Here is a 22,868-nt window from a genome sequence, read left to right as displayed (position 1 = left end):
GGAAATTATTATAAACTGGAGGCTATACCAGCAAGCACTATATGGGGTACTTTACAAGATTAACTTTTTTAATAGCCTATAAAAATCACTCTTTCTACCTCACAAATGAGAAAACTGAGACTCAAATTGGTTAGGCAGCTTGTCTAAGGATCTACAATTAAAATTTAGCAGGGCTAGAAGGCCAAGCAGGTCTATAAGGAAGGCTAATCTTGTTCTTAAAACATTCGAGTAGTGTGATAAAACTACCCAGGATAGAAAATTTCAACTTGAGAAAGAAAATTCTAAAAAATATATATATATATTTTTTAAAGAAATTAAAAAAAGTAACAACCAAATAAGTTTGGGAGCTCTTTTTATTACACTGAGAAATCTCAGAAAAGTACAAAGCCCATGAAAGTAGATGCATTTCAGAAAATAAAACATTTGCATACATACATATTAATGACATTTCAGTTTTGAATTAAAAATATTCATGATTTTGTATTGAAGCATACTGCCTGTGAATTAAGTACATTCTGAAATACTGGGAAAAGATTTCATATATTCTGTACTTGAACCTGAATTCCTATAAATGGCTGAGTTATATTCTCTTTCTAGAGATTAAGTTCACAATTTGATTTGTAGACTAATGGTTTTATTGATTCAAAGTGCCTTTAAAAAGAAGAAATAGGAAACAAGCATATATCACACACACCCCTTTAGTTTAAGTGATATATCAGGTCAAAGTTGAATTAATATAATAATCTTTAGTGCTTTTAATTGTACTGTTTGTTTTCAGTAGACCAACGAAAATACATAGATCCAACTGCAGAAGAGGTTAGATAATGCTGGAATGATTCTCTATCATATTGGTATTTTATTTCCAATTATACTGATAAATAAGTGATGTTGAAATCCATGCTATTTCTATCCTCAAAATAAGATAAATGTATGGTTACATTCTAGCATCTCATCAAGAGTCATCATGAAACAATAATATATTTACTACTTTAGCAAAATAATATATAATAGACTCCCACAGGCTATGAAGTTTAATTAATTTTGATAATGTGGCACTTTACAATGGCTTTTGGGTCATATCATACTCTGTTGCTGCTACTACTACTAATAATAAAATAATAGTAAATGTAAAGAAGAAACCAAAAGAAAATAAATTAGATCACTTGATAGTTTTAAATATTGTTTTGGTTTATCCTTGAACTGGAAATCAATTCTACATGATTTGGAAAGAAAACAAACACATCTTTATAATTCAGAGCATGTATTTTGAAGGTGTAATATGATTTATCCAATGCCAGTGTGGGTTTGCTTGTCATGTTCTTTTTATTCAATGTCAACTGGTTCCGTAGCTATTAAAGCACTTAACTGTTTCTGTGCACAGGAGAGGAACAGTTCCAAACTGGACAGGCTTCTTTGGCGGATGACTTGATCGAGCTGTTTAATTTTTTTAAAGAAAGAGAAAAAAATATTTAGTTGAAGGATAAAGAATATTTTGTCACTGAAGCCCACTAGAAAAAACTTTCCAGATGAGAAAATTTAGGAAATCAAATAGTACTTTAAACTGAATGACAGTAAAGTCACTCTTTCTGGCCTAAATCATCTAAGATGAGATAATAATCATTACAGTTTTATAACTGATGTTGTTACTCAGTTATTAGAGAAATATCATAAAATTGATCAGAGTGATTTCAGAAAACATAAAATAGTATTAAAATGCCAGTTCTTAATGTATATACGCAACCAAACATCCACAAATGTATTACAGATTCAAGTAACAAAATAAGTACATAGTACAGAAACACAGCATAATCACATCATGCATAGGGTTTAGTGGAACAAATAATAAGGGGGAAGATAATTTGCTGAAATTAGAGAAAGTTTTAGGGAAAAGTATGCTTTAAAAAACATTTGAGGCCAGGTGTGGAGGCTCACACCTGTAATCCCAGCACTTTGGGAGGCTGAGGTGGGCAGATCATTTGAGGTCAGGAGTTCGAGACCAGCCTGGCCAACACGGTGAAACCCCATCTCTACTAAATACATAAAAAATTAGCTGCGCATGGTGATGCACACCTGTAATCTCAGCTACTTAGGAGGTTGAGGCAAAAAGAATTTCTTGAACCCGGGAGACAGAGGTTGCAGTGAGCCAAGATTGTGCCACTGCACTCCAGCCTGGGTGACAGAGTGAGACTCCGTTTTTTAAAAAAAAAAAACAACACACAAAATGTTTGATATTGTTGAAACTTTTTTTGTTCTTGTCCCTCGGCTAAGGTACAGATGTTTTATTAGGATGTTTTAATATTTCAATAGCAAACTCATATAGTAAATGAAACAAGAGGGTTAGTAAGGGAAATCATTTGGATTATATATAATAAAGAACTCTCTGGATGGTAAAGATTATTGAATATAAGAAGAAAAGCTTCCAACTTTTTGGCCCTAAAAAATTTGCCCATGGGGTAAAAATAACAAAACTAGGAAAATACATTCCCTATAGGTTACAGAACAATGGAGGAATTAAAAGACAAATAAATTCCACTTCATAATATACTTGTCATACTTATGTAAAAGTTGACATTCTTCTCACAAGTCCCTGCATCCCCCACAAAGGCAAACCCAAACAATAATTTTCTATTAAATTATTCTTCCATAATATACTATACTCAAAATGGCTGGAAAACTGTATGATTAAAATATTGAAATATTCTAAGAATTAATCAAACAGAATCACTATATTTAGCAAAATGCTCCTGTAAAATAATTGAACTATACTGAATCCCTTCAATTCCAATATTCAGAGATTCTATTATATATACAGAAATAAGATTTCTGCTTATCAATTTTCCTCACAGATTTTTGTTTCATTCTTCCTCTACTGGATGATACCTTCAGGTGAATACATACCTTATGCTTATAAGACTATTAAACAAAAGAGATCTTAGAATGTAAGTAAGACCCAGGTATGCAGAAATCTTGTCTGTCTTGCTAACTACTTTATCCCTAGCATCTAGAGGGGAGTCTGGCACATGTTAGACAAGCAATAAATATTTGCTGAGATTGAGTGAATCAAGATACATAACCCCAATCAAACAAGGCAATCTACTGGAAAATGACGGATGTACTTTTAATGCTAAGAACCAAAGCATGTTAACCTAAAGATACATGGGAGATTAAAGTCATAGTTTTAAAAGTTTCATTTTAATATATGTAAAACAGATTGAAATCTAAGTATTTTCAGCTTCTAAAATTATTTTGCACTTGGTCTAAATTAAACAGTACAGAAAATATACCGAATATACCAATACTCAGTTCCAGTCCATTCTCCGGTGATTTCTGTCTACTTTTGGATGTTTTTAAGCATTTAAAGATGGGTTTTTGGCCAGGCGCGGTGGCTCACGCATATAATCCCAGCACTTTGGGAGGCCGAGGCGGGTGGATCACGAGGTCAGGAGATCGAGACCATCCTGGCTAACACAGTGAAACCCCGTCTCTACTAAAAAAAAAAAAAAAAAAACAAACAAAATACAAAAAATTAGCCGGGCGAGATGGCGGGCACCTGTAGTCCCAGCTACTTGGGGGGTTGAGGCAGGAGAATGGCCTGAACCCCAGGGGGCGGAGCCTGCAGTCAGCCGAGATCGCGCCACTGCACTCCAGCCTGGGTGACAGCGAGACTTTGTATCAAAAAAAAAAAAAAAGATAGGTTTTTAAAAATATGTGGTCCACATCTTATAATCCTTGTAATTCTTAAGTTTGAGAGGGTCCACACAATCACTTTATTCCATTGCCATTACTGGAAGTTTTCCCTATCTCATTTAAAAAAATTGCTTAACTGTATTTCATAATTTATTTAGCTACTTTCCCATTGACAGACATGTAAGTTTATTCTAACTTTTTTGTTGTTTTTCAAGCAATAAAATTTACAACCTGAGTGCACACCCTTCAAAAGATGTTCAAGGTACTGAAATCTGTCACATCTACATGTTGTAAATTGTGATACATATTGCCAAATTTCCTTCCAGAGAGTATACTAAGTTATCAGTCCCAACTGCAGTGTTATGAGAGGATCAGTGTCTCTTGTTTTTTTTTCCTTTTAAACAGTTGCATAGTTTTCATTTTATAGTTATAATATATGTAACAGGTATTTTAATATTCTAAAGCATTCTATTCACAGACATTAAGATTGTTCATAATATTTGGCTATTATAATTAAGGCTGTAATGAACATCCTTCAACACAGACCTCTGTATACACGTGCTAGTATAGCTTGTGGAAATTGTATGAGCCAAAGAATATGTAGTTTGCAATGCTACCTCCAATTATAAATCAGCTTTCCATATATGCACGAACCTGTCTTTAGGCTCTCCATCCTGTTCCCTTGGACAATTCACCTATCTCTACACAAATGTAATGCTATTTTAATTACTACAGCTTTATAATAAACCTTAATATATCATATATTGCCAATATAAAATATTTCAGAAGAATATAAATTAGTGGGCATTTGTAAGAAAACTGAGTTTAAGAAGGAAGTGACCAGACTACAGATAGTCTCATAACTCTCTTATCATAGGCACAAAATATAAGCAGAACTCAGCGGTATATTATTTTGAGACATATAAGTAGGCAAAAACCCATTTCTTTTTAAGGCAAGTAAACAATGCAATAAAAACTGAACTGAGGATGGTTGTATTCGGAGGATGAAGTCTGGCAGGATGAGATACGTAATTCAGTTCGGAGGTGGCTTCATGGGTGTTTGTTTTACTATTATGCTTCGTAACTTGTGTAGATATAACATATGTGCTAGCTTTAACAATTCAAAATCTTTCACAAATTGCCCAGAACAATCAGGAGATACATTAAAAACAAATGTGACTTAATATCTTAGAATTTTTAGAAGCTAGATAAATGAGAAACTTTTCTCCTTTTGAGGGAATATAGTACAATTTCACAATGTGTAACAAGCATTCAACCTCTGTTGCTAAGTAACAATAATCTGAATTTGTGCATTCAAAATGAGTATTTCTGTAATTTTTTAAGAGGATATATATAAGGACAAAAAAAGTTTGATAGATTTCTGTTTAAACACACCACACGCTTCTCTTGCTTGTGTTAGATGTCACCATGGAATTACTGACTATAAGATGGTAGGCACGAACGTTTTGGTTTTAGGCAGCTGCCAAGGCTCTGCCTTCACATCTTTACCATTCCCTCCCCAGAACACTCTGAAAGTAAGAATCCTTTAAATAAACAGGAGCACAATACTTCAAGAAGCAACAAGGTGATGCTGATACTGTATGGGGAGGAAAACAGAGATTGGGCCATCACGAAGCTGAGCTTCCACTTTTGTGGGTCCTTCTTGGGCATGGTACATAGATCATGGCTGTGGGATGGAATGCATACAACCTTTCTCTTATAAGGATGTTGAATTCCTCTCTTTGAAACAAATACATCAAACTGATGTTCTTGGCGAATTCCTGAATTTCAACAGTTACTGTTTTATTAGGCATGACCTTATTATCCTTTATTGAAGCAAGAATAATTTTGGCAAAATATTCAACTTTTTTGCTCCTTAAGGCATGGGACTTAGTTCTGCATTTGTGGCTTTCATTTCGAAGTGAATCAAAGATTTGTATTCTGTGACATAGTAATGAAAAATATTATGTCCAGAGTAGTGGTGGCAAGTATTTTTTTGATATGGGGTTTAAAATCTCTTCATAATAGCGTAGCTCTAACCGATTTATTTTCTCTTCCATTTTCTGTTGCTTTAATTTCTATTCAGCTCTTACAGTTATCTGAAAAAATCTGGAAATTCTGAAGTTTCTGAAATAGACACCTAGGCCTCAGTTTGCTGGTATAACTGCTGAAAGCCTTTTAGAAGCATACTACTTAGTATTTTAATTTTATTAAGCTTGCGGGGGGAAATAGCATGTCTTCTTAATAATTTCATGTATTAGATTTACCCTTCCATGAGTGTTTCATGCCATGGCAAAAGTAAAAGAAAAATAAAACATCTCTTGACCTTAGCTTTTTATTCGTCAGTCATTAAAATGCAATATGATGGTGAATTTACATCGGTCTAAAGTGCAACGTTCAAAGTCAATTACAAACACATCTGGCTTATTTTAGTTGGACTGTTTATTAAGAAGACTATTCACATCCAAAAAGATATGATTCATTGTTTTGAAATATATATATGTGTGTATGTTTATGTGTGTGTGTGTCAAATACACGTAGTACTAATTGCACTTTCAATGTTTTGAGCTTCTACCAACAAAATACACCAAGAAATGCGAACATGTTACATCTACCTTTATCAATGTTACTTTTCCAACTTACACTCCTACATATTTTAAATTAATGCTTAAAAATGATTTCACTTTTCCAAAAAGCTAGGATGGATATCCAGCAAATCCACTCATGGGTAAAGTGACTAGAGAAGACCACTTAGAGAAGGTGGTAATTAAGAGACTTGAAAAGAGACAAGAAGGGAGCTATCTAAAAACACAGGGAAAGACATTCTCAAGGTAGCTGAAAATACAAGGAAAAAACTCCAAAAGGGGGGTGCAGACTTGGTTTGATGGAGAACTGGCAAGAAATCCATTAAGATTGGAGCAAAATTAGCAAGGAGGAGACTGGTAGGGGAGGAGATCAGAGAAGTAAATGGAGGCCAGAGCATAAAGGGCCCTAAAGGTTTGCAATTTGATGGGAAGACAGTGGAGAGTTTTCAGCAGGAGTATGACCATGCTTTGTGTTTGAAAAATATCATACAAATTATTACGTGGAAAACCGACTGTAGCGGGACAAGAGTGGAAGAAGAAAAGCCAGCTAGGAGACTTTTAGTCTGGAAAAGATATAAATTTGACCAGAATATTGGCAGTGGTGGCTTAAGAACATTTCAGGTTTAGGATTTTAAGACAGGACCAACTTGAGTTGCTGATGGATTAGAAGTTGCTGATGGATTGGAAGATGAAAGGAAAAGAGAAATAAAAGGCAATTCTTTGAATAATAGTGTCCTATCCTGAGATATGATAGACTGAAGCTGGAGTGAGTTGGCCAGAGGAAAACTATTTTGTTTCAGACATGATAAATTTGTCTAATCCTATCAGACATGTTGGAGATATCAGATATAGGGGTCTGCAGTTCAGGGGAGATACCAGGCCTTGAAATAAAAATGTGGACATCATCTGCATATAGAAGGCATTTAAAGCACAGATAAAAATATTTAGGGAATGAATGTGGATAAAAGAGAAAAGGTTTCAGGACTAAGTCCTGGGACACTCGGGGATGTACAAGAAGGATAATACAGTCATCGGTTCTTAGTTTCTGTTTCTGATTGGGCCAGTAAAGTCCTTTCCTCATCGCTCTTTTCTGCTTATCACTAGAAACAGAAAGTAAAAACCATGCCTTCAAGCTGCTAAAAGCCTAAAGCAAAACAAAACAGAACAAAAACAACAAAATAAGGCGGGTTGCACAAGCTTGCTAGCACATGATCTTGTAAGAGAACAGTGGGATATTCGATTCAACAGATAATTATTCTAATGGGTTGAATTGTGTCCCCTAAAAAGATATGTTCAAGTCCTACCCCCACACTTGTGAACGTGAGCTTATTTGGAAATAGGGTTTTTGCCGATATAATTAAGATGTAAACTGAGATGGGCTCTTACTGGATTAGGGTAGGCCTTAAATCCAATCACTAGTGTCTTTATAAGAAGAGAAACAGAGACACAGATACAAAGGAGAAGTCTATGTGAAGATGGAGGCCGAATCACTAGAAGCTAAGACAGAGGCACGGAACAGACTTTTCCTTAGAGCCTTCGAGAGCATGACCCTGCTGACGTCTTGATTTGGGGCTTCTGGCCCACAGAACTGTGAGAAAATAAATTTATCTTGTTTCAAGCCCCTCAGTTTGTTGTAAATTGCCACAGTAGCCCTAGGAAACAAACAGTTATTTTCCAGATTGCTAAGGTCCTCATATATCAGAGTAGTGTTTCTTACAACGTGTTCCACAAAATGCCATTTCTGTACAGCATATGTCCTGCTTATTAAAAATAAAAAAAATACCTTTAAGTCAAGTAAGTTTGGGAAATGGAGGATTAAAAATGTTCACTTTCTATGAACTTCTCAGAATCACTGAAAGAGACTCTGAACCAATTTCAGGATAATAGTTTTATATAAAATACATGTTAAGAATAATTCGGACTCTAAAATATTCAATATAATCTGGGCAGTGGTTTGAACTAACGCAGTGCTGGGTGCCTCAACCTTGAACGTCAGAAAATTTAGGCCTAACCTCTTCACCAGAACCTTCAAAGCTATCATTCGCATTTCATGAAGACTTCAAATCAGAGTTCATGTCTCCTATTCTTTGGGAATACTTCTTGACTTTAGAGTATCTTCCACATCTATCTATTTAGATAGTTCAAAAATGTCAACATATAAAGAAGCTGTGTAACTTCCCAGCATGCACAAGATGAATTACAGATGCTCTTTTAGAGCATGAAAAACGGGTATAAAGAGTCTTAAGCCCTTTTGGCCACAACTAAAGAACTACTTTTTTCTTTTGTTTTAAGATGCCTGGTAAGTAAATTCTCTGTTTTGAGTCATCTAAAGTAAGTTCTACATATTTGCATAGTTCTGCCTTTTTACCCCAAACTACCATATAATCCACTGGGAAATGGAAATACTCATTTTTGATCTTCAAGGAATCATCTGGGCAGAATCTACTATAACTTTCCATACGTAACGTTTAATGAATTTGAAAAGAAAATAATTCTGGTAACAACTGTTTCCGACAACTTCCAAAGAAGATCTAAAAATTTCCAAAACAACTTAAAAAACAAAAGCCATAGATTTAGAATTTTAGAGAAAAGCAAAGGTGGATAATATTGTATAGTAGTTGCAAAGAAATCCTATCTTAGGGCTCTGATCCATAAGGCTATATTTACATATTAATAAATATGTTCCACGTCCTACTTTACAGAGTTCAATGGTAAATAAACAATTTATCTCAAATATGAGATGAATTGATTCTGGCAAGGCAGGCTAACTTATCTTAATATGACAGGCCACATAAAGTTTTTTAATCTAATTTGATTACATGCTCCAAAACAATGAAAAACCTTTTCCTATATCATTTTTTCCTATATCATTTTTTCAAGATCATGATATAATAAAAATATTACAATCTGTTGGTTGGATAGTCTTTTCTAAATTAAATTAACATAGAGATCCCAAATATATCATTTAGGTTACTGCTCAAGTAACAAACACAACTTCTGTTGTATTTTTATCAATTCAACTTTTATAGATTTTAGCAATCCTATTGTTTCAATCTAAAGAACAATATCTGTCAATTACTATGTATCCTTCCTTTTGTTTTGACCTTTAACAATTTAAACCTAATCTTAGCAGAAGAGTTAGATGACCTTTAAGTTCTTGTCTTCCTATACTATCTTTAAATTCTCAAATGATTGATATTTTGCCTTATCTGTTTCAATCTACAGAAACAAGCAAGAGAGACTGTCCACAAGTCTTATTCTTGAGTTCTCTGCACACACATATGGAAACTTACTTTATATTACATGACAAATAATCCTATAATGCTAGATTAAGACTGACCTTTTCTTGTTTTCTTGTTTTAACTGTTAACACTTGTTGATTGGTAGTACTTGCTCCCTGCTATGCACAGGTGACCTCTTTATGTGCTGTATTAGTTATCTATTGCTGTGCAACAAAGCATCCCAAAACCTAGTGGCTTAAAATGAAAAGCAACAAATATTTATCATCTCACAGTTTCTATGAGTCAAGAAACTGGGCACTGTTACATGAGTGCCTCTGGGTCATGTTCTTTACTGAAGTTGTAATCAAGTTGTAGGCAAGGACTCTAGTCATCTCAAAGTTCAACTGGGGAAGGATCTGCTTCCAAACCCACTCAGTAGCTGTTGAGAGGCCTCAAAACATCCAGCTCCAATCTAGCCCATGTGAGCCTCTCCATAAGGCTGCCTAATGAGATGGCAGCTGGTTTCCCCCAAAGTAAGCAATCCAAGAGAATATGAAGGAAAGCAAGAGTGCACCATGACAGTGAGAGGGCACTCAAGACAGAAGCCACAATCTTTTAATAGCCCAATCTCACTCAGTCCAGCCCAGACTCAAGGGCAGGGGATTAATAAGGACAAAGTACAACTGGAGACATCTACAATGTATTACCAAATTTTTATTCTCTTGATAACTATATGAATGAAGCCACTAAGGCTTAGCGAGGTTATGACTTGCCCAAGTAGCAGGGCTAGGACTGAAATCCAGGTGCATATGACACCCAAATCTATTCTTTAAACCACAATACTACACTGCCTTCTCAGATAAGAACTTCAGTTATGGCTAGAGGCCTTGGCACAATATCTGTTTTGCTGTAAATATGCAGGAGTTTCTTGTATTGCATTACACTAATGCAAAAACCTGTCAAGGTACCAAAAGCCCTGTAGATGCAGTCATTAAACCATGTAATTATCTTCTGTTAATAAACAGTAGATTCAGAAAGATTTCTTTATAGCAATATACAAATGGTTCCCTGAAAATGCAACAGAGGCATTAAAAAAAACCTGGCATATTAAATACATCATATAAAAAATCAATGCCTTAAAGAATCTGTAACCTCAGTGGCTGTGTATGAAAACAACAGACTACTCACTACTTTCTAGGTTCATGATGAAATAAAGGAGAAACACGCATAAAGACAATGTGGGGTACAAATCTCACCTTGTGCTACCTGCTAGGCTTGTACAATCTTTACCTACTTACTTTCATATTTCCACTACTGATAAAACTGGCTAAGTACACAAGTGAAAGCTACCTGATTCCCACTAGGAATTCTAATTTCTTGGTATTCAAAATTAAACCAAGGTAACAAAGCATCACTTAATTAAAGTTACTGTGAACAGACTTTTTCCTCTTTTTACATAAAAAGAGCCGCTCTTTCTCATCATTCAGGATTTTACAGTGATGAATCAATGAAGTCTTAAACAAACAAACAAACAAATAATATCATCTATCTGGCCCATTTTAAAACAGATTTATCCTACTGAGGGAACCAAGTGGGAAAATGCCCTCCTTGTCGGTACTCTTAAAATCACTGCTGCCTCCCATCTGGATCTAAGAATGTAAGAAAATCCTAACATCCCTACTTCTTGTAAACAAGTAAAGGAGATTTTCTTTCAATTAAGAAAGCTAAACTTGGATGTTATTGCCTAAAAATAGCAATAGCACCTTCTCAAACAGATGTTGAAAAATAACACTAAACACCTATCCTAAGCCAAAAGAACAAAGCTGGAGGCATCACGCTACCTGACTTCAAACTACACTACGAGCCTACAATAACCAAAACAGCATGGTACTGGTACCAAAACAGAGATACAGACCAATGGAACAGAACAGAGCCCTCAGAAATAATGCTGCATATCTACAACCATCTGATCTTTGACAAACCTGACAAAAACAAGAAATGGGGAAAGGATTCCCTATTTAATAAATGGTGGGGAAAACTGGCTAGCCATATGTAGAGAGCTGAAACTGGATCCCTTCCTTACACCTTATACAAAAACTAATTCAAGATGGATTAAAGACTTACATGTTAGACCTAAAACCATAAAAACCCTGGAAGAAAACCTAGGCAATACCATTCAGGACACAGGCATGGGCAAGGACTTCATGTCTAAAACACCAAAAGCAATGGCAACAAAAGCCAAAATTGACAAATGGGATCTAATTCAATTAAAGAGCTTCTGCACAGCAAAAGAAACTACCATCAGAGTGAACAGGCAACCTACAAAATGGGAGAAAATTTTTGCAATCTACTCATCTGACAAAGGGCTAATATCCAGAATCTACAATGAACTCCAACAAATTTACAAGAAAAAAACGAACAGTCCCATCAAAAAGTGGGTGAAGGATATGAACAGACACTTCTCAAAAGAAGACATTTATGCAGCCAAAAAACACATGAAAAAATGCTCATCATCACTGGCCATCAGAGAAATGCAGATCAAAACCACAATGAGATACCATCTCACACCAGTTAGAATGGCCATCATTAAAAGTCAGGAAACAACAGGTGCTGGAGAGGATGTGGAGAAATAGGAACACTTTTATACTGTTGGTGGGACTGTAAACTAGTTCAACCATAGTGGAAGTCAGTGTGGCAATTCCTCAGGGATCTAGAACTAGAAATACCATTTGACCCAGCCATCCCATTACTGGGTATATATCCAAAGGATTATAAATCATGCTGCTATAAAGACACATGCACATGTATGTTTATTGCGGCACTATTCACAATAGCAAAGACTTGGAACCAACCCAAATGTCCAACAACGATAGACTGGATTAAGAAAATGTGGCACATATACACCATGGAATACTATGCAGCCATAAAAATAATGAGTTCATGTCCTTTGTAGGGATATGGATGAAGCTGAAAACCATCATTCTCAGCAAACTATCGCAAGGACAAAAAACCAAACACCGCATGTTCTCACTCATAGGTGGGAATTGAACAATGAGAAGACATGGACAACAGGAACGGGAACATTACACACCAGGGCCTGTTGTGGGGTGGGGGGAGGGGGGAGGGATAGCATTAGGAGATACACCTAATGTTAAATGACGAGTTACTGGGTGTAGCACACCAACATGGCTCATGTATACATATGTAACTAACCTGCACGTTGTGCACATGTACCCTAAAACTTAAAGAAGAACCCTAAAAATAAAAAAATATCCTAAAATAAAAAAAAACCCTAAAAATAAAAAAAAGAAAAAAAGGAAAATAACACTAAACACCTATCAAAAAGAATATATAAGAAGTTAGGAATTATAGCAAAACCTGCCAGTTGCCTCTCTAATATGTACTTTTCTTTATCAATAGAGCTCCCATTTAATTTTAGGAATAATGGGCACACATGCAGGCCATTATTCCCAAGACTTCCTCCCAGCTGGAAACAGCCAAGAAATGAGAGTGGCAGTTATTGGGCAAAATCATCAACAGTGCTCCTTAAAAGTGGGACAGACACTTGTTCTTTTCCCCTTTTGTTCCTTGGATTTTTTTTTCTTCCCCCAATCATCCCAAATATCTTTGCTGGAGCTCTGGCAGTCATTTTTGTAGCCTTAATGATGTTAAGTCAGTGCTAAGAATAGAAAAAGTACAAAGACAGAATGATTCTGAATCCTTTTATGACTTTGTTTAGCTTCTGTACTAGCTCTGAACTGTTTACTTCTGACCTTGCTTATGCTGTTGTTATTTCTAGTTTATGGTACAAGGAGGCAAATATAAATCCTAAGTGATAAAGGTACCAACTTTACACTGTGCACATCTGTTACAACAAAAACAAAAATTTAGTTTTTAGATGATCAGCCTGAGAAGTTGAGAACAAGTTCAAAATACTAAATAAATGACACTAAAATTTATGGAAAAGTTGGAAACCTTAATGTGAAGACTGGAAAACAACCCATGGAATAGAATTTCCTATAATAGCTTAAGAGTCTATGAAGAGTAAAAAAATTGTAATGATCAAGCTACGCTTCTTACCTGAACACATATGTATGAAAGAAAATTTGTTTAACTTGCATTGGCAAGTGCCTCCTCTTTTTTTTTCCCTTTCTCTGCTATGTAGAGAATCTGCAGTTATAGCTAGAATAGTGAAAAAGAATAAAAACAGCACCTAAAAATGTTAAAAATATATTATGGGGATGGATTTAAAACTACAGCAATGAAATGTTGCCAAAACAACAAATTTAACTCAGGTCCTGAAAAAAATATAAGGTTCCTAATCAACTTAAAATCATAAATATCATGGATAAAATATGATAGTAGTTTTTCCCCAGAACAAGCTGGTTCTGCAGAATAATTTTGATAGGCAGGATCTTATGGCATATATATTTATACTGAATATCAGTTTCAGTCTCAATATTTTGATGCTCATTTTCTATTCACCAGTTTTAACAGTACATATTGTTTTAAGTTGCCACAATCACTTCTGCAAAAAAAAAGATATTTAAATTAATAAATATTTTAAGAAAGAATGAGGAACCAAAGACATTCTGAGCAAAATCATCATTTAGGAAAATTTGTCCCAATGATAATAAAAGCTTTAAAAGCTAATGCTGAAAGTAAACTTCTTATATCCCAAGCAGTATTCTAAGCAATTTACACATGCTAACTCATTTATTTCTCATAATAATGATAAATTAAGTAGGCAGTATTTTATCTCCATTGTACAGAAGAAGAAACTGGCCCAGAAAGGTTAAAGTACTTGTCTAAATGTACACATCCAATAAAAAACAAAGCTTGGTTTTAATCCAGAAAATCTGACTTAAAATCCCATACTCCTAATTGTGTACTATATTTCTCTATGATGAAACATATTTCTAGGTCATGCTATAGTTTAATGCTAGGTTTTTCAGTAAAATGAGACAATGCAGTCATGTTAAACAAACGAAAGCAAGAATAGGCCAATGACCTATTTCGTTTAAAACCTGTAGGTGCATTTACAAAGCACAGTTGGTAGCATTTTAGATAGAAATTTCGTAAGTTAATGTCATAACCGTGGAATCTATGAGGCTGGCGTAAAAGCTTTTGCAACTTTTGTTTCTTTTTCAGTCATTCTCTTTTCTTGTCAACTAACACTGGCCTACTATATGTGATTTTTAGGCATCCCAAACAAGGAAATTGTTGTAAACAATTCCTGTAGAACTGGTCCCTTTGCCATTATCTGCATTATAAAATGTTATTTCAATAGACAAAACTTTCCATTTCCCACACTTTTTTTTTCGTTGAGGCGGAGTCTTGCCCTTTCACCCATGCTGGAATGCAGTAGCGCTATCTCGGCTCACTGCAAGCTATGTCTCCCGGGTTCACGCCATTCTCCTGTCTCAGCCTCCCGAGTAGCTGGGACTATGGGCACCCACCACCATGCCCGGCTAAATTTTTGTATTTTTTAGTAGAGAGAGTGTTTCACCGTGTTAGCCAGGATGGTCTTGATCTCCTGACCTCATGATCCACCCACCTTGGCCTCCCAAAGTGCTGGGATTACAGGCGTGTGATACCGCACCCGGCCCGTTTCCCACGTATGTTTTATAGGTGAGAACAAAGTTCAGAATAAAATCTGGTAAAAGTTACTTAAAATGTTTTATGTTACCAATCTTTACCAAGCATCATTTCTAATGTGCTGAAGTTAGGGAGTAATATTAATAAGGGCAAAGGGAGAATAATTTGTTTTTTTAAAAAGTTATCCAAGTGCACACTGCAACTGGGATGCCACTAAAATACCATACGAATGAGTCATGCTATCCTAAGAGACGTGCTCTTTGCTGCAGTGTCCTCTCTGAGGATCCAATTAATCCACACAAATGCACTGAAACTCTGTCTTCTTCTGTTTTAACATAAATAAATGACATTGTGCAAGGGAATGGAAGGATCAAGTAATAAAAATAATCTGTGGTCAAATGCAGACTATTATCATATAGACATTCCATGGGTATGGCTTATCCATGTGATTTGCCACTTCATTTCCTATACAGGTATCATTATGCCTGGATGAAAAATAAAGATAGTTTTGCCGATGTAGTTCCAGATTTCTTTAAATAAAAGATACTATGGAGTTTAAAGTGTTCAGGAAATACCAAGACAGCTGTACCAAATGAAACTGTATACATTAAACATCTGTTAAATGTATGCATGATAAACAGCAAATCTAATCATATTTTCTGAACACTTGTAGGTCCTACCTACTTTTCTATGAAAACCTGGAAGTCAAAAGCTATATGAGTGTCTCATTTTATAGCTCTTTATTTCTTCAATAAAAACACTGATGTATATTTTTAATTTTACAGTCAGCATATATACAAACACAAACTTTACCAAAAATATAGTCTTTTGGTGATAGCAGAGGTTTAGATTTAAATGAATTAAGTGTCCAACCTTGCTTGGGTTGGTTAAATGACAGAGAAATGAAGGAAGGCAGGAATAATGTTTGGAGAGGACGATCACTACACTAATGCAGACTTAAAAGTTCTCTGCAGTAGTTTTTCTCAAATATAGCATTAGAGCTAGGAGTACCAAAAGTTCATTAGTTCATGGATTAGTCTAAAAAGTACCAATATGGATTCCATTTTTAAAGGAGTCTTGAACCATAATTAAGAAAAGACATGTTTGAGTCTTGCTTAGTTAAGATCAGCAATCGAGGGATTGAGGCCTCCAGGGAGTATCAGGAAGAGTTTCTACATATGTCCCATAGACAGGAAAAAAAATCATAAGTGCTGGATTTGGCTGAGAAACTGACCATTTGGAGCAATCATCAAATAATGGGACAAAATCCCAGGAAGCAAAGAAAGCTTGACTGGCATTTCCTTGCCTTGTAGAACTTCACCTCACTATTTGATGCTCCCTCCACAAGGTTCCTTATATTGGAAAAGCCAATGGCCTGTCATGGTCATTGGTATATAACTATCCATAAAAAAGTTGTATAAATTATAAATATTAAAACTGAGAATTCCTTCCTTCATTTCACTGCGTTCATTTATGATTTTCAAAGGAAGTCTCAAAAGTAGGATGGAAAGTAAGCACTGCCTAAATTATGATCATTATTCTTAGTTTACAGATCAGGAAATTAAAATACCAAAAAGTTCTATGTCTGAAATCAGTAGCATAACCATAGTTAGCACATGTAAGTGTCTAGCTCCAGAGTCTGAACTCATACTGCTACAATGAATTAATGTACATAGTTTTATGATAGAAGATGAAGATTTAATAAAAATAATATGTGTAGGGTGGTTATCTTTTAAAAACAACTTTATTAGGTTTTTAAGGAAGAATAAGTAATACAGTAAAAGACTATTCAGAACCTAAAATAAAACAGGTATAAGAAAAAATTAATGAACAAAAACATTTGATTAGAATCAAAATATCCATATGTGCTAAAATACTTCTCTTGATCAAATCAAATTGTAAAGTTAGTGGAAAGGCTATGGAAACACTTTTCAAATAATGCTTGAAAAAAAATTGCAGCAGAATGACATTTAAAAATCTGGTTCTCATTATTCTGCTATTTTATTCTAAAAAGGCAAGGGAGAAGAGGAGCATGATAAATAAATATATATTAAAGGTCATTGTAATGGCTATATTTTCTGTATTTTTGACTTATAAAGAGAACTACATACTTTTAAATTACATGTACAACAAAATAATCTTTGATAATACAAAGAAGGGAAAGTAAACATATTTTTTATCAAATAGTCACAACATCTCAACTATAGTTACCAATAATAAACAATTTAAGTGTGGTTTATTGGCAAAATTACTTAATCATTAATTACTCGATAGTCAAAACCACAAAAGTTAGTGAGGAAGGAAAGATTCAAAGATAGTACATATTTTACAGCCACGTAAACTATTGGTGGAAAATAAAATGAACAAATTTAATTTAAAAATAAGAACTATTTACTGTGGAAACTTGCACCTAATTAAGACTATAGGTGTCTGGTTTTGACTGTGAATAAGCCATGCACAATTCTACCAATCTCAAAAAATGGAAAAGAGATTCAATGAAAATATTTTAAAATAGAATTATGTTATATGTAAAAGCAGGCAACTTGATTAAAGCTTCTTGGAGACATGCGCTTTGCTTATAAATTAAGCATAATAAATATTAAAGAAATGCACTGATATAATTTCCAGATCACTTATGCCACTGGGGCTACTGTAACTAATCAACAGTGCCCAAATAGGGCATACTATGAGGAAATAATAGTAGTATCTTCTTGGTAGGTGTTTAATACAGGTTTTCTGAATGAATGAATGAATGCTACTAAGCATCAACTAAGTTTTGAGATGGTTTTCAAACAGAACTTATACTGACCCATCTCAATATTATTTTCCTGGACCAATTGGCCAATGATACCCATTTTCTTCATGGCTGATAAAAGTTAGAGGTACAATACATCATGTGAAATAGAGAAAACTAACTATAAACCAGTATATTACAAATCCTTGATACCGTTCTCAAATTGGTTTAATTCAGTGGTCTTCAAATAGTAGGTCTTGTATGACCCTCACATATTTTTAAGTTGCCCATCTAAAACTTTAACATAAGCTTCCAAGTTATAAAAGATGGAGCTTCCTGTGTACTATGCTTGTTGACATAATAAGTAGAACAGTTACTCTTTCTGATATAACCTATGTATATCTAACAAACACCTATTTAAAAAATATATAAACATATTCTCTGAAACCTAGAAAATTTTACATCATTCCTTCTCTTCCTTAAACTATTGTATTCATCCCTCGGTCTCTCCCATTTTATCCTTGTAATATATCTTATGCATAAAACTCAGTTGTCATCTATTTACTTCTCTGAAATGTATATAGATATTTAAAAACTAAAAATAACTGCTATGACTATAAATCCACTAATCTCTTTTAGGCATTAAATTACAATTTTTTTGAGTCCCTTCAATGTGAGATAATAAGATACTACATGAATTAATGACTACTCCATTGTAAATCCACATTTCACTAGACTATTAGCAATATTTGATACAGATATTCACCCCTCCATCTCAATCACTTTTTTCACTTTCCTTGTAGGCCATTACGTTTTTTACTTCATCTCATAAGGGTATTCCATTTGCTCATTTAGCTCCAGACATCCTATTCTCCTTACCTTTTCTCAAAGGTTCTCTTCTTTATCAGTCAGGCTTTTGTATTTGGTATGCCCTCTATAAGGAACTTCCTTCTTCAAAATGGCTGCATGACTTGGTCACACTCTCTACATTCAAGTCTCTTTTTAAGTGCCAATTCAGTTAATCTCTGAGGCCTGATATCACTCATTTTATCTAAAAGAGCACCCCAGCTCTTCATCTGCATCACTAATTCATTACCCTGCCCCTTCCTTATGCTATTTACTATCCCAAAACATCATACTTGATTGTCAGTTCCATACCCCACCAAAATGTAAGCTCCCTAAGAAAAACTAGAAACGCAGGGATTCTGATGTATTTACTTCTGTATTTCCGAAGGCTAGTGCAGTACCTGGCACATGGTGCAGCTGACTAAATGTTTGCTGGATTTACTAAATAAACAACAAAAATAGAAGAGATAATTACTTACTTTATTTTAGCAATTGCTCCAAAAAACTAAAGGTATTTTCAAAATTTTCAGAAGTCACATGATATTCTGCCGTCAAAAATAATGTGTGCAAATGACAGAAAACAATTACAAGAAACTGCAAGTTATTTTTCAAAGTATTCAGTACATGAGTGATGGTACTCTTTAAATTTTACATTATCTATTAATAAAACACAATATCACATGAAAAAGAGGTCTGCATCACTAAATAATAGATAGCAGGTTGCCTTTATTTTTATGGTACACACATATAATCAACCTGAATAGGGGAAAACAAAATTAGTAATAATATGTGAGATTTGAAAATTACATACATTTTGAAATTTATAAAAATTTTGATAATTTGTCAAGAATCTTAATTTTTATCATAAAATCTTCATTTACTGAGGATCATTCATTTTCCAAACTTTGTTAGATCTATTTAAAGTACTGAGAGCTCTCACCTAATTATTTCTTCATGGCATTACCAATTTTGTGTTTGTGAAACTGGAAGAATTATTTAATGCCATGTTGAAATATCTCTGAAAAGCACATAAGACAATATTCTGGATTGGTCTATCAGTCTGGATAACATTCCAAATCATAAAACAACCTAGAATCTCAATGTCCTAGTCCGTTTTGTGTTGCTATAACGGACTACCTGAGACTGGGTAATTTATAATGAACAGAAATTTCTTGGCTTACGGTTCTGGAAGTAAGGGACTTTTTGCTGTGATATCCCATGGTGGAAGGGCAAAGAGAAGGTGAGAGAGAGCCTCAAGCCCTCTTCTAACTGGCATAACACTGTTGCACTGGGGATTAAGTTCCCAACATATGCTTTTTGGGGACACATTCAAACCACAGCACTCAAGGGGTATTTAATTGGACCTAAAGGAGACTCCTTTCAGTGGTCACTGAAAAACTGCTTTATTCAGCAGTTTTTAAAATAACCAGTCCTCTGTTTACTCTTCTTTGTGCACTTCAAATAAAACATTAGCTACAAATATCTTTAAAAATTACTCTTTGAATCCAAGCCACACCATGGAGATATAAAATTATCTCTTAAAAAGAACCATGTTCTTTTCTGCTAATACATCCTTATCCACTCTGAGTATAGGAGAAATGGCCCTGTACCAGTTACTATGGCTGTAAAACAAATTACTGTAAAACTCAGTGGTGTAAAATAACTACTAATTATGCTCACAAATTCTGTGGTTAGAAATTTGAACACAGCACTGCTGGGACAGCTTGTCTCTGCTCCATGTTTGGGACTTCAGTAGGAAGACTAAAAGGCTAGGTAGGAGCTAGAATCATCTGAAGGCTCGTTCGCTCTCTCATCTGGTAGTTGACGCTGGATGAAGGTTGGAGGCCTCATCTCCTCCGCATGTGGACCATCCCATGTGGATCCTCTCTCATAGGCTAGTTTGGGTTTTCTCACAGCATAGTAGCTGGTTCCAAAAGTGAGTGTTTTCAGAGAGAGAAAGAGGTAGGTAGAAGCCTTATTGCTTTTTATGACATAGACTCAAAGTCATGCAATGTCATATCCATCATACTCAGTTTATTGATACAGGCATAAAGCTCAGCCCCATATTAATAAAGGGGAAGGGAAATTGATGCTGTTTACTGACAGAGAGAATGTGGGACTGGAGAAACTGCTGTGGCCATTTTTGGAAAATACAATCTGTCACAGTTTCTAATTAAGTACTATTTCTTAGCATTTTTCATTTCCTGAGGGTGTTAATGCTATCTCCAGTTCATCTGACTGCTGCAGTAAATTAATATTCACCTAAATTACAAGCAGTTATAAATTTTCTCTGATTTCTAGTCAGAAAGAATAACTTCAATTTTTATGAGATTTGGTATGCATGAAAAAGCCAGTTTGAAAAAAAGACATATATGGAAGATTAAGTAAATAACTGATGGAGATACATATGAGAAACAAATTATTTTCCAAATTAGTTTTATTTCAACAAACAACTAGTAATTAGATTCACCTTCTTAACTTTTCATTCTAAAGAATATATCCTATCGTGTCTCACTGAAAAATATGCCCTTGTTTACACATACATTCCTGTCCATCTCAAAGCGCTTCTTCGGCAAGTAGAAAACAAGAGGACTGAGTGCATGCACTCATCTAACCCTATTCACTTTACATAAATCTCATTCTTAATCCTGTGGGTTGAGCAGTGTGAACATGCTCCTAATGCCTCAAAGTAAATGTTTCTCTAGTCCTATTAAAGTTACAAAACTCCCCTAGATGAATGAGTAGAAAACTCAGCTAAAGAACTCTCTCTGACCCTGATGCCATTGCCAGTCTTGGTATTGACTTCACTAGTCATCACGTCCCCTTATGCATGAGATGGCTCAAACTCTAGGTTACATCTGTCTGGTATACTCAAGTCAAACCTGTGTGCTGTTCTAGGCAAAGCTCTGCGGAGGCTTCTGAACAAACTTTTAAAATTTAAAAGAAAAACAGCAAAACACTAGACATATAAGAAACAAACACAAAACAACAGTCTGTTAAAATTGTTTTTCTCTTTTTAGAGGTAAGACATAATCAGTATGTCATATGTTTAAATAAAGAAGTATAAAGTAGGAAGCATAATCTCTCACAATCCCACCTCTCACAGAAAAGCATCAATCATTTTTCCTTTGCTTATTTAAATATACATATATATATATATATATATACACACACACACATAGAAAGAGATATAGCAAAACATATTTCAATAGTCAGGATCATATAATTCAGGTGATTTTGAAACCACATCAACAAATATAGATAAATATCATTATTTTAATGGATGCATAGTATTCCATTGTAACATAGTTCATTTAACTAGTTTCCAATTGATAGACATTTAAGTTGTTTATAATTTTGAAAATATCAAAAAATAAAACTCGAGTGAGCTATGATCGCCCAGCCTGAGTGACAGGGCAAGACACTGTCTCTAAAAAAACAAACATAAAAACCCCTAAGCCATCCTCTGGGTAAGTCACAAATATGAGACTCAGCCATTCCTGCTCAAAAACCTTCAGTGGGGTGAAACAGATCATGGCAGATGGGAGGCAGGACTAGATTGCAGCCTCCACTTGGACGTACAGAACAGCATGTGGAGGCTTGCGTCATGAACTTTTGCTCCAGAACCAGTGCAAGAAAACGTTAGGAAAGCCAAGAGAACCCACAGACCCTCTGAAGGAAGTGGATTGCTCCTGCAGGACCTGGGAGACACCCCAAATACTGTGGGTGCCCCAACTGTGGAAGCAGGAAAGAGAGATGGTCTGCCCCGGAACACACCCCGACAATGGGGAACCTGAAGCTCTAGATTATGGGAAAAGATTCTAACCTTAACTGGAACTGAGTCAATTTAGAGAGCTGAGTGAAATACAGAGGTAGAGGAAGCAGCACACAAAGCCCTGTGGGCTTGCTCTAGGGTCCCCTAGCAAGGCATTTCTGCCTTGCCTCACAGGGGTCCTTGAGGAGGGCTGCCAGAGGCACTGGGAAAAAAACCACAGGGAGAAGGAAACCTCCAGTGGAACTCTGCAACAATTTGAACCGATTGAGAAGTCTCCTGGCCAAAACTCTGAAGAGGGCATGAATCCAGTGTGCAGACTCCACAGGCGGGGGGAGAAGGAAAGCCCTGCTTACTTTCACAGCTGGGAGGTGGGTAACATGGGGGCAAGTTCTCAGCGCTGCTCACTCACTGCCTGGAAACAG

The 22,868-nt window shown here is 35.3% G+C and overlaps 1 protein-coding gene across 10 annotated transcripts in view; it reads right to left on the bottom strand.

Annotated features, from left to right (window-relative positions):
* Positions 1-1,244: 1,244 nt before the first annotated feature.
* Positions 1,245-22,868, bottom strand: part of CCDC91 (coiled-coil domain containing 91) — a 356,689-nt gene continuing 335,065 nt past the window's right edge. For 8 of the 10 annotated variants that reach the window (XM_058442151.1, XM_058442153.1, XM_032159919.2 and 5 more), the window contains one exon: positions 1,245-1,434. In XM_058442151.1, the coding sequence (XP_058298134.1) occupies positions 1,324-1,434 (111 nt within the window). In that variant the 3' untranslated portion in view covers positions 1,245-1,323. The remainder of the gene's footprint in view (positions 1,435-22,868) is intronic. The other 2 variants (XM_058442148.1, XM_058442144.1) reach the window with 2 other exon arrangements.

This window comes from Hylobates moloch, unplaced genomic scaffold (genome assembly GCF_009828535.3).
Source record: "Hylobates moloch isolate HMO894 unplaced genomic scaffold, HMol_V3 SCAFFOLD_8, whole genome shotgun sequence".
NCBI lineage: Eukaryota > Metazoa > Chordata > Mammalia > Primates > Hylobatidae > Hylobates > Hylobates moloch.
The sequence above is the reverse complement of the archived record's forward strand: the minus strand, read 5'-3'. Positions and strand labels throughout refer to the sequence as shown.